At 41.0% G+C, this 16,181-nt stretch overlaps 1 protein-coding gene across 2 annotated transcripts in view; it reads right to left on the reverse strand.

The window, feature by feature from the left end:
- The window catches only part of Ints9 (integrator complex subunit 9), a 60,254-nt gene that overhangs the window by 17,156 nt on the left and 26,917 nt on the right, over positions 1-16,181 (reverse strand). For both annotated transcript variants that reach the window (XM_090353674.1, XM_090353675.1), the window contains exons 4-8: positions 13,922-13,984; positions 10,649-10,788; positions 8,416-8,502; positions 2,448-2,568; positions 1,363-1,497 (exon numbers count right to left, since the gene is read on the reverse strand). In XM_090353674.1, coding sequence (XP_090209800.1) covers positions 1,363-1,497; positions 2,448-2,568; positions 8,416-8,502; positions 10,649-10,788; positions 13,922-13,984 — 546 coding nt within the window. The remainder of the gene's footprint in view (positions 1-1,362; positions 1,498-2,447; positions 2,569-8,415; positions 8,503-10,648; positions 10,789-13,921; positions 13,985-16,181) is intronic.

Raw genomic sequence — 16,181 nt, forward strand, 5'->3', positions numbered from 1 at the left:
CCAAACTCCCAGCCCCCAACCTACGAAGTATTTTTGAGTCTATACAATCCTCAATTAGCTATCTAATCTTAATCCCACTTTATAAAAATAGAATCAAGATTTTGGGAATGAACAATAAATTATTTACAAATATCTTAAATATTACATGCAAAACATTGCTCTTTGTACACGAAATAGGGATGAATAATTAACTTTCCCATGGTCTCCCATTATACACTGAAATAAAATCAGGCCAAGGCCTGATGGCTAAGGCCTATAGTTCTAGAACTCAGGAGTCAAGAGCCAAAGGATCTAGAAGCTAGCCTACACAGAAAAGTATGTAAGACTCCAACTCCATAATAATCAGCAAAAAGATGGGCTAGAAATGTGTTTCAAGTGGTAGAGCACCATTGAGCAAGCAAGTGAAGCAGGCACAGTACCCCAAAATTCAAACCTCAACACAGCAAAGATTACAATTCCTCATCATAGTCTACAAAGTATGCCATGATCAGGCCTGGATCCTTTTCTGGGATTCTCTGCTCACTGTGCATAGTACGCTGCAGTCAAAATGCATTCCCTGCTCCTCAAATGTGAGCAGTTTGTTCTATGGTAGGGGGTCCTTTCTTCTGTCATCTCTTACAAGGTCGCAGGGCTAGGTCTTTATTAATCTATTTAGCTGATGGATCCAGAGTCCTTTTCTGTTTCTCTTCCTCTGTCCCTGTGTGTTTGAGATCATGTCTCAATATGAAGCCCAGGCTGGCCTTGAGCTTTGGACCTCCTGCCTTGGCCTCCCGGATGATAAGATTTAGGCATGTGTCATTACAACTGGTGGAGGCTATCTTTGACTACTAAATCTCAACTATTACATTTGCTCTAGAATAATTCTGCTTCGTTTTCAGGGCTTGTATCACAATCTGGAAAGACTCTGCTGATTTATTTACACCTTTACATCTCATTCACCTTCTTCCCCCTACACATCTAATGAAGGTAAAATCCATGCTGGCAGGGACTGTCTGATGGTCACTTAATTCCTAACACTTAAATATGCTTGACAGGTATATGGCTTTTTGTTAGGTATTCAGTAACAATTATCTACTGAGTAAATGAATACTCAGGAGTTTGGCCTAGTGGTAGAGTGACTGCCTACATGAATGAAGACCCGAGTTTGATTACTTAGTTACCACATACATAGAAAAAGCCAGAAGTGGTGCTATGGGTCAAATGGCAGAGCTCTAGCCTTGAGAAAGTACCAAGAACAGTGCTAAGGCCCTGAGTTCAAGCCCCAGAATTGGCAAAAAAAAAAAAAAAAAAAGGATTATAGCTCACTGGATATTTTTGGAATTTGGATTGAACAGCCATGTTGAACAAGACTTTTTTTATTACCTGCGGGTGTGTGGTAAGCAGGGAGGATCCGGAGACATAAGAGACCTTCTCATAATGGGACTGGATGATCCAGTTGGAGCTTCCAAGAGCATAGCCAGAGCTCAGGGGAGTCACCTGGACAGCGCCAAAAAGCTCCTGAAAAGAATCACAAGAACTTGAGCTTTTAGTAAACAAAGCCAGCATATAAGTTTGCTGGAAAAAGCAAGTACAGAAAGTGAAATTATTTTAAAGTAATCTGCAAAGTTTAAAGCAAGACAGAAATAATGTTAGAGTCTGTGGTAGGAATAAAATCTTTGATCACCTTTTAAGCCTCATTTCAGACAGTAGGTACTTAAGACTCAGTCACTAAAAGGCAAAGTGACACATTAACAAAGAGAATCAAGAGCCAAACACTGGTTTTCATGTTTCATTTTGGGTTGTTGGTGTTAGGCTTCTGGTTATTATTATCATTTTTTTTTCAGTTGTAGATGTTGAAATAGGACCTCACACTTGTTAGGCAGGGTTAACCACTAGGTCTCCAGCTGGTTTTGTGCTGGTTACCTGTGAGACAGGGTCTGTCTGCCTTTAGGCCCAGGCTGTCCTGGACTATGATCCTCTTATTTGTGCTTCTCAGCTTTGCTGAGGATAACAAATGCATACCATGGAGTCGAGACAGCTGAGGAACAATCCTGTGAATTTTTTTTTTAAAGCCAGGGCTGTGATCTCCAGATCTCCACATTCTAAGTTACCAGGATCACTGGCTTCAGCCACAATACCTGGAGGGCTCTCGATTGTTCTGCCATTGGTGCTCCAGGCACTGATTACAGTAAAAACAGGAATTCTCATTATTTAGTCCATTAAATCATTGCTGTTTTTCTGTTTCTCGTTTTATCTGTCTCAGAACTGGGGTTCTACGTGACTTTCTCCTCTACTTAATGCAATGCTAGCTCGTGAAAAAATGTGAGGGTTAGGAATACATACCTCCAGAACCTCCGCAGGGAGGGAGGAAAAAAAAATACATGCTTTTTTCTTCAAAAGGGGAATTACCAGAACCTCTAAAGGCCAAAAGTACGAACCAAGCATTCATTATTCATGTTAGTACTCACAATTTTCTGAGAATATCCCACCAGCTGGATTTTACTCAGGGCAGAGTTCACCTCTTGCATTGTGTAGCACCTTCTCCAGGTTGACACTTCTATTGCATCCTTGAGGGGAGAAGGCAGCAGTCTGTAAATGTACCACAAGGTCAGTTACTAGGTAAGACTTCCTTATGAAATACAACTTGCCTTTCTAGTAATTTGTAACTCTTATTTAAATTGGTTAATCTGGCTACATGCTGGTGGTTCAACCTGTAATGGAAGCCTGAGATTAGAAGATCATGGCTTGATCTGAAGTCAGCTTGGGCAGTAAGATCTGACAGTCTCTTTCTCTAAGAAAAAAGCTAGCTAGCTTTGGCTAGCAAAAAAACCTGGCTGGAAATATGGCTCAAGTGGTAGAGCACCAGCCATGAGCAAGCAAGTCAAGTGGGAACTTTTGGGAGTATCTTTGTACAAGTGTATCAGAACACCAGTCACTCTGAATTCCATATCCAACCCTACAAATCCTTATTTTTCCCCTCTGTTGGTCATAGGGCATGAACTCTGGGCCTGGGCACTATCCCTGAACTCTTCAGCTTAGGGCTAGTGTTCTACCACTTTGGACCACAGCGCCACAGTGGTTCTGATTTTCTGATGGTTAATTGGAGTTAAAGAGTCTCTCGCATGGACTTTTGTGCCCCTGCTGGGTTTGAAACCTCGAACTTCATGTCTTGGCCTCCTGAGTAGCTAGGATTACAGGCATGAGTCACTGCCCCCAACCCCCACCAAATCTTTTTTGTTAATATCTTTCATTCTTTCCAGATATGGAGTTGTTTTGTCTGTCTCCAAACAACTTATCTAAGTTAGCTTTCCCTAAAATTCCCCTTTTGCTTACTTATGGTCAAAACTATAGTAAAGTATTTGCAGAGCTATTTAAAGCCATTGTAGGATTATCAGGTGATTTAAGGTAAGTGGGATAAGAAACCCCAGATGGAACTAGTTCTTATTTTTCTCTGGACTTTTAAATTTACCAAAGTTAAGTTTATAGTGTAAATTTTTCATAAGTTCTTTCTAATAAAAGATTCCATTGTCTTATTTTATTCCCATCACATGAATACCTAAACTTCTTCCCCATTGCTTTGACTTCATGCCAAAGGCCACCCCCTGCCTCTTCACATCTTACCACGGAGGAAACACAAAAGATCATGTGCTGTTGTTAAAGAATTAAGACTTTAAGCCCGAAAGCACCACTTATATAAGGTAATAAGTAAGCCTTGCATTGGTGGTATATGTCTGTAATCTTAGCCCTCAGGAGGCTGAGACAATGAGATTGTGAGTTCAAGGCCATTGTAGGCTCCACAGCCAGAGCCTTTCTCTAAAAACGAACAAACAAACAAAAATAAAAAAAATTCTAAAGCTGGGGCTGGTGGTTCATGCTTGTAGTTCTAGCTACTCAGGAGACTGAGATCTGAGGATCATACTTTGAAGCCAGCTGGGTCAGGAAAATCTGTGAGACTCTTACTTCCAATAAACTATTCAGAAAAAGCCAGAACTGGTGCTTTGGTTCAAATGGTAAAGTGCTAGCCTTGAGCACAAAGAAGCTCAGGGGCAGTGCCCAGGCCCTGAGTTCAAGTCCCAGGACTGGGGCGGCGGGGAGAGAGGGGGATACTTCTAAGTGTTTGCTGAATGAAAGCACAAAGTTAACAAGAACATACAAATTTCAAAAAGCAGAAAAGTTTTTCTTAGTACAGTGAAGAACTCATCACACACATGTATGCATGTGCAGTGTAAAATGGAAGCATGTCTGATCTCAGAGCATAATAGGAATAACTCTTAGGATCCTGTAAACTGTCTCTGTTGAATTCCATAGCCATCAGAAAACCTCCTTTCTGTAATCTCATCTCCTTACTCATCAGAATAGCAACCTAGAGAGGTGAGCCACACTAGCTAAGCCAGTGAGACATCTCAGGATAAAATGACTGAAAGGGTTTTTATTTGTCAGTCAACTTTCTAGGTGTTCAGTTAGTATAAATCAGTCCTTCAGAGGCTCATGAACTGAGTGAAACGATCAGGCTCTGGGGTCACGAGGCTCAACAAGCTGACTCTATTGAAGTACTGTCAACCTTGAAGAGCTGTCTTAAGAAGCCTCTCATTTAGAGATCATTTAAACCATAATATAAGTGGACTTAGAGATAATTCAACTCAATTCTCTCATTTTACAGGAAATGAGACTGAGCCCCGCTGAGTGTGGGTGGCAGTGCTAAGTACAGCTGGTGGTGGGTGAGAAAGCAGTTTCCTTCGCCCACTTGACCACTTTGCTTCACCAGAAAAGTGGTGACTGAAAATAGATTAGGCTAGAAGGCAGATGTGCCCTGGTTACTGTAATGTATTATTATAGGAATCAGAACACTAGTTTCCACAGAGCACCTGTGCTATGCGTGGCACTGTTTTAAGGACTTCACTCATTATTCCTCACAAAAATCCTTCAAAATTGTTAATGCCATTTAAAAAATGAGGTAATAAGACCTAGAAAAGAAAAAGGGCTAAAGCTATAGGAAACAGAAATTTGAAATTCAAACACCAGTGTATTTGAACTCTATGCCCCTACTTTAAAATTTTCTTCCTAGGTTATAGTTAGACATAAATTCCTTCACAAATAGCTAAGCAGTGGCTGAGTAAGGAAATATCAACCTTAATATGCACGTGTTTTATTTTTAAGTCTTTTTATGGCAGTAAAGTCTATAATTAATTCCATAACTTATTGAATTCTAGCCTCTCTCTCTCTCTCTCTATATATATATATATATATGTGTGTGTGTATATATATATACACACACACATATATATGTGTATTTTTTTTTTTTTTGCCAGTCCTGGGGCTTGAACTCAGAGCCTGGGCACTGTCTTTGGACACTTTTTGCCCAAGGCTAGTGCTCTGCCACTTGAGCTACAGTGCCACTCTTGCTTTTTCTGTTTATGAACTGAACCTAGGGCTTTGTGCATGTGAGGTGAGCACTGTACCAGAGGGCTATGCTCCCAGCCCCCATCCCTTCTTTAAGGCGGGAAGTCATACAACTGTCAAAAAGCAAGAGTAATATTTTTTTTTGGTGTCTGTACTAATAATAAATCAAATGCTAATCCCAACCAACTTCAAGTGATTTAAGAGAATTCACCAGATTATTCTGACCAATAAGCCTGAAAATTTTTAATTTATTGTTTTCTTTTTTGATGGCATTGTTAGTAACTCAAAGTAATAAAATATATTCATTCTAGGCACTTGATGTGAAGCTTTCAGCACAAAAACTTCCCCAATGAAGCACTTGTGGTATTCTGGTCCAAGATAAATTCTGGCAAATATTTCAAAAGAACACTTTTGTCTGATGCCAGTAAAGAATAAAGAGCTTTGCAAATTCTTATGCCAGTTCTAGTATATCCCATAAATTTATCCAGGAGGAAAAAAGCCAGCTGTTTTGGTATATCTCACACCTCTTCATAGTCTTCTCAAGAATGAGACTCTCCTTTCTCCATGAGTAATTTCATCTCATGCTCACAAGGCAACCTTGGATCAGGTCAGCGTGAATGACCATCCTCTCCAACAGCACCCTTTATTCTCCTTGCTTGTCTTCCAAATGAGTACTTTCATTTTTGCCCACCAGGTGGCAAGATGAGGGATTCAAAGTTTTATTTCTACCAGGGCCTTCTTTTAAAAGGGACATTTCCTAAGCATCTTTTCTGGTCCCAGCTCTAGCCCTCTACTTTAAAATCAATTCACATTTTTCATAATTGGTGATGGCATTTTTAAAAAATAATTTTTACCTAATTTATTTCTATTTTACTATATATTTTTTTGCCAGTCCTGGGGCTTGAGCTCAGGGACTGGGCACTGGTCCTGAGCTTCTTTAGCTCAAGGCTAGTGCTCTACCACTTGAGCCCCAGTGCCACTTCCAGCCTTTTCTGTGTATGTGGTACTGAACCCAGAGCTTTGTGCATGCTAAGCAAGCACTCTACCACTAGGCCAAACTCCCAGCCCATGATGGCATATTTTTGTGAGCTATTTTGGTATATTTTAGAAAGAATGGAGGCAAAAAAACAAAAACAAACACAACCTGTCAAGGACTTCTACCCAAGGTTACAGAAGAGATAAATAAGGCTTGGCTCAGGAAAGTCAGGAAATACTGACCTCTGAATACCATTCCTGATGTGCCAGAACTATTTGTGGCAGAGCACTAGAAAGGGCATAAATTTAAAAGGAGGAAGTAAGGGAAGCCAAAGTACACACATGTTCTTGGAGGAAAGAAAACCAAATCCTAAGATTTTTTTTTTTTTTTTTGCCAGTCCTGGGCTTGAACACAGGGTCTGAGCACTGTCCTTGGGGGCTTTCTGAAGGTTAGCACTCTACCATGTGAGCCACAGCACCACTTCCAGCTGTTTCTATGTATGTGGTACCAAGGAATTGAGCCCGGGTCTTTGTGCATGCTAGGCAAGCACTCTACCACTAGGCCAAACACCCAGCCTCAATATTTTTAAGGATGAGATGGAGGGAACTGGGGTCCTGTGTGGTTCAGTAGGCAAAAAAGGAGAGAGGGCAAGTGGCATATGGAGGGGTGATGGAAAAGAGAGATGTGAATGCCACATAAAGATTGGAGGGGAAGTGCCATGCTGGGAGAGCAGCCAGATTAGGGAAACAGACCGAAAAGATTCAGCTAATTGCATGTGCGGAAGCATTTCTCAAGGAGAAGCCAGTTGTACAGCCTAGTCCCAGTCAAGGGAAGACAGGAGAGAAGGTCCATAAATATACTTCCTCCTCCACCCATCAGAGGGTGGTCACACACACATGCTAGGTGGGTGAGGAGCCAGACAGGCGCCTGGGTTTACTCCAGAGCTTGTCCAGTCTGACCTTGGGCAGGTTATTAACCTCTTTACATCACACCTATCTCCTATAAAAGCATTAAAGCCACTACCTCATTGAAGCTGTTTTTTTTTTGGTCAGTTTTGGGGTTTGAATTTTGGGCCTAGGCCCTGTCGCTGAGCTTCTTTAGTTCAAGGCGAGTATTCTATCACTTGAACCACAGTACCATTTCTGGCTTTTGGTAGTTTATTGGAGATAAGAGTCTCATGGAGTTTCCTGTTCATGCTAGCTCTGAGCCACAATCCTCAGACCTCTGCCTCCTGAGTAGGTGGGATTATAGGAATGAGCCACCAGTGACTGGCTTCTCATTGAGTTTTTTTTTTTTTTAAGTATTACATAACTAGCACATTTAGGATAGTGCTGGTATACATTATTTCTTTGAGGCCTCGGTGGGTTCTTCAAACGGTTGTAATGTTGGTCTCCTGCTTTCTTCTCTACATTTCTACCCACCCTTCATGCTGAGTTCCTTTGCCTGAAACAAATGTCATTTTCTACCTTATAAACCTCTGCTGGTGAATTATATATTCTCAGCAATGTAAAATTCCAGGCTTGCATCTGAGAGCCTGCATCACCTCATTCCTTTCTTCCATTCTATTTCTTTTCATCTGTGTGCTCTACCCACTTGATGCCACAAGGAATTTCTCATTAATTCCACTGACATGACACCTGGGTTCTTTTCCAAACTCTTCTGTCTGGGAAGAAACTCTTTCCCCTGGCTCTCATAGTTGCTCCCTAAGGAATATCTTTCTTCCTCAGCTTTCCTAAGCAGAAAGACTTCTTCATATTCCTGAATGCCAACAGCACTGTGATTAAACATTTCCACAAGAAAGGTCAAACAAAAATGTACCTGACCTGTTAAGTCATCTGATTTTCCCTTAAACCTTGATAACCTCAAAGATGGAACCAGATGTTCCCACTGAACCCCAACCCTAGAACAGGACCCTACTACCCAAATGTAACCCTTCCACAAGACAGGGAAGATCTTTAATTCTAACAAGAGCAACGTGTGATACAACATAGAAACCAAGTGAGATGTTTTGCTTGTGCAGCATACAGTTCTGTGGTCCACAGATGAGGGCTTCTCCTCACCGCTGTATTCCTTTATTCTTCCACAAGGAGGCAGACTGAGCCTTTGGCACTCTTTCAATGAAATTCACCAGCTCTTCCATAAGAAGCCTGAGTTTAGAAAAAAGAAAAAAAAAAAAAAAAAACACCCTCCATATTGTAACACTGTTGCCAGGGGAAATGGACTTGCTCTTCTTACTGCCCCCACCCTCTTTTTCCAAGGACATTTTGCAAATGTAAAGGAAATCTAAGAAATGAACACTGCATGGACTATTCCAGGATCCACAGACTTCTGAGGAGTCAGGGAATAAAGAACTACTAAAGTATTTGAAGGTTACACCAAGAAGCTAGAAATACATGTTCAATAACTTGAATTGTGGTTCACACTCTAGTACATATGATCCTAATTGACTTAGTGCTATTTCTATCTCTCTCCCCCCCCCCCAATTCTTCCTTCCTACCTACCTACCTACCTACCTGATCTATTGTGGTAAGCTATAAATTTATTAGCCCATAGAAGTTGAAAAACTTTACCTCACATTTCTTTTCTCAGTCCTAACCCTGCCATAAGGCCCCTCTTCTCTCTTGAGTAGGTCCTGAGGCTTGATCTCAGGGACTGGATCCCGTTCCTAAGCATTTTTTATCTCCTGAAGGTTGGTAATCTTATCACCTGAGCCACAGCTCTACTTCTTACTTTTTGGTAGTTAACTGGAGTTAAGACTTTTACAGGCCAGGTCCCAGTGGCTCATACCTGTAATCCTAGCTACTCACGAGGCAGATCTGGTTCAAAGCTGTTCAAAGCCAGCCCAGGTAGGGAAGTCAAGAGACTCTTCTCTCCAACTAATCACAGAAAAAGCCACAAGTAGAGTTGTGGCCAAGTGGTAGAGCACTAGCTTTGAGTGAAAGAAGCCCAAGGAGATCAAGCCCTGGGACCAGAAAAAAACCACCACCCCACCACCACCAACAAAAAATAGTCTTACAGACTTTCCTACTGAGGCTAGCATGTAACCATGATCCTCATACCTCAGCCTCCTGAGTAGCTAAGATTATAGGAACAGGCCACTGGAGCCTGTCCAGCCTTCTTTGTTGAAGGAGACATACTGGTCCCATCATTCCAAGCTCTGGGACCCAGGCTCATCACCATCTCACTATAGCTTTCATAAGAACAGTTTAGGGTATCTATACTTATGTCTTAGCTTTTTCTGACAGTGACTATTACTTTTAGCTTTTCCTCTGATCTATCACTGAGTGTCTATAATGATCTCTCCTCATATCCCTGTATACATGTAATCCCTGTACACTGTAACCTGGTGTTAAACACAAAAATTTGGTTTTATTTCTAGTCGTTCCCCTTTGTGGAACCTATATAACACACTAGAATAACTTAAGAGTCTATATTACCCTTAGTTCCTGTATTTTGGGTCTTGACACTTTAAACTTATATAGTACTTGTTAATTTACTATAAAACAAACTGAGATGGGAGGGGAATTAAACTTTTCACATGATTTTTTTCTCAATAAATAGTTCTGTAGTTATATGCAGCTGTCATACTGCATAGGCGGGGTGAGGGCAGAGAGCAACTGCAGAGCCTTCCCAGAGTGGATGGAACAGAAGATCACACTTGCGGTCTTCATTTCATGTTGTCACCAGTAGGGACTTGGTAACTTTCATTATGCATCTCTTCCCTGTTTTCTTTCTTTCCTTTTTTTTTTTTTTTTTTTGCCAGTCCTGGGGGCTTGAACTCAGGGACTAGGCACTGTCCTTGGATACTTTTTGCTCAAGGGCTACTTCTGGCTTCTTCTGAGTATGTGGTACCAGGGAATCGAACCCAGGGCTTTGTGCATGCTAACGAACACTCTACCACTAGGCTACACTCCCAGCCCCTCTCCGGTTTTCTACAAGCAGTCTCTGTTTACATTATGACCTAAACCATCAAGTGGGGAATATTTTGAAGGCAAATTAATAATTTTCTTCTTTACTAATAATGCTAGGTTCCTTTACTCAGAGCTCACTGCCTTGCATCTTTGTTGTCTCTTCCTCCACTAATTACTGTTAACTGTAGAAGAGCTGTCTCAGTGAACTCCTACCTTTGTATGTTGTGTGTGTGCGTGCACCTATGCATATAAAAGACAACCTATACACATCAGTCTCCAGGCATGTCCAGGAATAGCTTATCTAGAGAGCAGCCTATTCCTGTTCAGAAGGAAGAAGCAGGCACCAGTCACTGTCTGGGCAGCTGTGTCCCAATGCTCTCACCTGCCAATCTGGACCGTGGGTTCTGTGGCATAGACAGTGCCTGTGAATCCTGTGTGCTCGGTGATGTAGGGCAGGGCCATCATGCAGTGATAGTTAGAGATGAGAATCACATCTACTGTAGACAGGTCAATTAGCTCCGTCTGAAAAGAAAGGAAGGGATGATAGGTAACTGTGCAGGGCACATAGATCAACACAATGTAGCTAAAAAATGAGGATGTCAGAATGCAGAGAAGTAGTTTTTGTACTTCAGAATAATGAGCTCTTTGCTGCAATACTTCCATTCTCTCATTGTAGGACGTTTTTCAATACTGACATTAACTAGTAAGATGGACAGGCTAACAACAAGAATGCAGCCAGCCCGCCAGCAGCACTGTGATGGTACTAGAATAGTTCTTCTGCACTAACTGCATATGTGTGACAACAAGTCATAGAGCAGCTGCTGCCTGGCAAGTGAAACCAGGTAGCTCAAAAGCAGATGACATGCTCTCCAGGAGCTCTGTTCCTCTGCTATTAACAGGAAATTAACAGGAATGTTAACAGCACGCAGAAACTGTTCAAAAGTCAAGTGGGGAGGAAAGTAGTTTTTGTTTCATGAGGTAATTTCTGACCACTGTGTGTGTGTGTGTGTGTGTGTGTGTGTGTGTGTGTGTGTGTGTATACAAATATGGATGTCTCACATTCTAACTAAATCCTAGCTTCCGGTCCTTAGTGGATTAAACATCGTGTGAAACAAGAGACAGGTCAGCAGCTACACAAAGTTAGGTAGGTAGATTTTAGGAAATTCTTTCAGTAGGTGGAAAATTTCTACCATAAATATGTCTTACTTGTCTGCTAAGCTCAATGCTTCTACCAGGCCTTTCCAAAGTGCCTGGGCAGCAGAACACCATTGCTCCCCAGATTCCCAAGTCCTTCATAGTATCTGCCTGTGCACAGGGCACACCAGCACAGTGCCTTGCTCTGTGACTCCTTTCCTTCCCCACATGCATGGAAGGAGTCAGCTCTGCGAGGAGCCCGGGAAAACAATCATCACCCACCACTCTCAACTCCCTTGCAGAGGAGTTCACCCTGGGGCCATGCACTGAGGACAAGCAGTCATGTCACAGACATGGCCTGGGTGGGAAAATAGGTTATTGAGCTACTATGCCCCCCCATAGAGAACACATAAGAAAAGTATGACACAAATAGTATGAGGCAGTGTGTACTCTTACCAGGAGAATGACTTTACATGTAAAATAGGTTAATTTAATAAAGCTGCTCAGCTCAGGACTGAGTATAATAAGCAGAGGTCACAAGCCTCACTGCTAGGACTGTGATACCAGTTGATGGGTATCACTCTTAACTCTGCACTGTGCTCTGCTTTTATGAGACAAGACCCTTGTGAGTAAGGATGTTGTACTCTCCACAACCTCTGCAGAACCTTTTTTTTTTATTTTTGCCAGTCCTGGGCTTGGGCTCAAGGCCTGAACACTGTCCTTGGGTTTCCTCAATGCTAGAGCTCTACCACTTGAGCCATAGCACCACTTCTGGCTTTTTTCTATGTATGTGGTACCAAGGAATCAAACTGGAGTCTTTGTGCATGCTAGGCACAAATTCCCGGCCCTCTGCAGAACCATTTTTAAATAAATAAGGAAATTAAGATAAAATGGCAGGATGAAAGCTGAGGCGACAATAAAGTTCAGAGAGATCACCATATGTATAGAAGCTGGGCAGCAAAACTTTGAAAATCAACCCACAGAGCTTAGGATTATGAGAAACTTGGTGAGGACAGTTAAGAGAAAAAAAAAATTCATCCTTGATATACCGGTATCAAGAATGTAAGTTACAAACATTTTCACTGAGAAATAAATCTATCATCCAAACTTGGTGACCTGTTTATATATTTATAAAATTACTTACATACTTTTACTCAGTGAAATAAAATCAAAATTATTTTAACCTCAAGCTGTTCACATAAACCTTTAGGGTTCTAACCACCAATATAACCAGGTCCAACACCCTAACCTACTGGCTGATTATAACAGTGTGTTAGACATATACACAGATATTAACGTAGCTGCATGAGATTATATGTCTCATAGGACTGGGATTGGGTTTACTGAGTTTACCACCAAGGCAAGGCTTTGCTTCTCTCTCTTCATTTTTCCCTCCCATCCCCACTCATAAACTGTAGAGTTCATTTTCAACATGGTATCTATTGAGTTCCACTGCTGTATTTCTTTACCCTTTTTTCCCCCATTTCTCTGCTGCCCCCTCATTCTCCCTTAATGAACAAACAAGGCAAAAAGAAAACAAAAACAGCAAGCAAGAAAAAAACCATTTGTTTCCATTTCCTGGAATTCATTTGGATCAATATAATTTTATATAATCAGAGGTACAAAGGCATTGTACCTTTGTGATACTCTCCAAGGTACACCTTTATTCTTACTACTGTTATCTCAAACTTCAATTACATGTTCTTTCTGGTACCTCCAAGAAGCATATACACATAATATAGAGTATCAAATAAGGGGTAAAGACAGAGTGGGCAGATGAAGCTCCCAACTGTCTTTTCCCCTTGAATTATAAGTGTTCATTAGGCATGTGATCCACTGGGTACTCAGAAAGAGGAGGGTGGCACATTCTTATTGATTTTCTCAAGCACTCCAGTGAAGCCACTGGCATCTGTACACTCCATTTCTGTCTTGAGAACCATAAGTGAGCCAGTCTGTGGATTAGGCCTGCTAGCTGACATCAGCTGCTTTTAAAACTAATACAGACTAAAGGATCAAACTTGCCCCAAACTTTTACAAGTTTCAGTGTGATAATGTTTATGACTAAGTGTGGAAACTATGAGTTTCAAGCAATATTCAATATATTTCAAGTCAGCTAGGGTAAAATTTTTTTATAGTTTACTGGCATTGAATGAATAATAGCAATCCTCATCAATTACTCACTGTAAGAAGTGGGAAGTATGGCCAATCTAAGCACAAAAGCCATTATAATTACAAAACTGAAAGGCTTTCAAGTTATTTCCTTATCTTGCTCAAAACTATGTCCCAGATGTATTAGTAGGATTATAGAAAGAGCTAGAAATTGGAAGGAGTGACTTAAATGAGTTATAGACAATAAAAAGCTCCTAATGTTTTATCTGTATAACAATGTGCCAGGAATAACACATTTGTTTCAATTTGAAAACAGGAAGATAAGCCCCTTAAATGGCCTTCTTGACTTCATTGTGAGAGATTACACGATAAAAATTTTTTTTTTCTGCAATAAGATTCACTTTCATCTCACCTCAGGCAAACAGAATTCAGGGACAGAATCCACAAATACATGACCTGCGCACTCCTTTAGCTCCTAAAACAGATGAAGGGAAAAATATTAGGAAGAGATACACAGTAGATATAGGACCAAAGAAATGTTATCTCCAAACCAAACTTTGAAAGTAGACCAAGTAGACAGTTATTTAAGCTAACTGTTCCTAGTTTAGGTTCAGGTTGGTGAGAGATAATTTATTGAGGGTAAAAAAGTTGCTTGTGGGGCTGGGAATGTGGCTTAGCAATAGAGTGCTTGCCTAGCACAAAGTCCTGGGTTTGATTCCTTAGTACTACATAAACAGAAAAAGCCTGAAGTGGCACTGTGGCTCAAGTGGTAGAGTGCTTGCCTTGAACAAAAAGAAACTCAGGGACAATGCTTAGTTCAAGTCCCAGGACTGGCACATAAACAAAAAAAATGTTGCTCGTTCAGGATTTGAATATATGTTCCCAGATGCCTCTTCAAGATTTGAATATATGTTCCTGGATGCCTCTTCAAGAAGCCAGGCAAGGAAACATGACACTTGTATTACCCATGATCCAGTGGTTTCCAAGTAGTAGTTATGAAGAATATACCCACAGTCTCAGTTATCTGGACATGTTGATTAATCAGAGCTATTGGATATATTTAATATATAAGGAGCCACCAAGTGCCCATGAGATCATGGGACCTGAATTTATAACAAAACACCTCCGGTAATTCTGCAACTGAGTCAGGTTAGAAGATATGCCCTCAGATAAATCATTTGCGTCTATGCTCAAGTTTACTGAGCATTGAGGGAAAAGGAAGAAGATTAAGTGCTACGAATTGTAGCAGTTTGAAGAAGGTTGGAAGATCTAAATTCAAGGCCAGCCTAGACTACATAGGAGGAAACAGGGATTAAACATCCATTCCTACCACTGTGAATGTATAGGTAGAACATATACTTTATTTTGAATTATAAGCTAAATGCATTTATTCAAAAGAAAAAGGCACACATAAAAATAGAATATAGTATAACTCCCCACCAAGCTATGCCTTACTGTATTTAATATACCTGTCCTTTTTTGGATTTTCCCAAAGGTTGACCTGAGAAAAGTCTGAAAGCAAGAAGTTCTTGTGGGTGGTGCCATTTTTACAGGATCTCTCATATAAACAAGAAAGGTGGTTGATAATGGATGTTATTGAGCCACATTCCATTTTTGAGCAACTGGAACTTATTCCTGTGGCAGAAACTCAAGAAAAATGGTAAAATGTACACCTCAGAATTCTCCTACTAAGGAGCATGGGGCCTGGCAAGTATCAGGCAGCTTTCATTTACTAACATCTGCATAATGTACAGCATTAGGAAAAATACTTGCAGGTAGAGGGCCCACACATACAGGCAGTTAGAATCATGCTGGAACACACTGAAAGGAAAAAACCCAAGGGACTTGGGTAGGCTGCCAACAGACTACCATGCCTCCAGAAGACCCTTAGAGTTGTTTTCTTCCTGTAGACATACATTAAACAAAACTGGGCGGAGCTTTTCTATCATTAAGGTTAAAGTTATCTATGATTTTTATAGCAACCAGTCAGAATTTGGTGGACAGTATCCTTTGCTTTTTTTTTTTTTTTTTTTTTTAGAGCTAGTTCCTGATATTAGACATATTACCATAATACCTTTTACAGATGAAAGGTGGGTGGGAATCTTTTTTTTTTTTTTTTTTTTTTTTGCCAGTCCTGGGTTTGAGCTCAGGGTCTGAGCACTGTCCTTGGACTTTCTCAAGGCTAGAGCTCTACCACTTGAGCCTCAGCACCACTTCCGGCTTTTTTTTCTATATATGTGGTACCGAGGAATCGAACCTGGGTCTTCATGCATGCTAGGCAAGCACTTTAACCACTAGGCCAAACTCCCGGCCCGCTTTTTTTTTTTTAGAAATAGAAAAATGCTGTTATAGATTCCTTCCATCATGTTTTCATTAGCTACTGGACAAACATTTCTATGGATTTATGTATAAAAATTTGAACATTACCTGAAAATTTTATGTGTCATATCAGAACCTTCAGAATATATACTGTGAATGCTGGTTCCTCTCCAATGAGTACCAGGTAAGGTTTTGGGTTTTTTTTGGGGGGGAGGAGGGTCCTTGGGGCTTGAACATTGTCTTTGAGCTCTTCAGCTGAAGGCTACAGCCCTACCCCTGGGCCTGGGCGCTGTCCCTGAGCTCTTCAGCTCCAGGCTATTGCCCTACTCTTGAGCCAAGCCCCACTTCCCATT

The sequence above is a fragment of the Megascapheus bottae genome, chromosome 20 (assembly GCF_031878675.1).
Source record: "Megascapheus bottae isolate mThoBot1 chromosome 20, mThoBot2.hap1, whole genome shotgun sequence".
Lineage (NCBI taxonomy): Eukaryota > Metazoa > Chordata > Mammalia > Rodentia > Geomyidae > Megascapheus > Megascapheus bottae.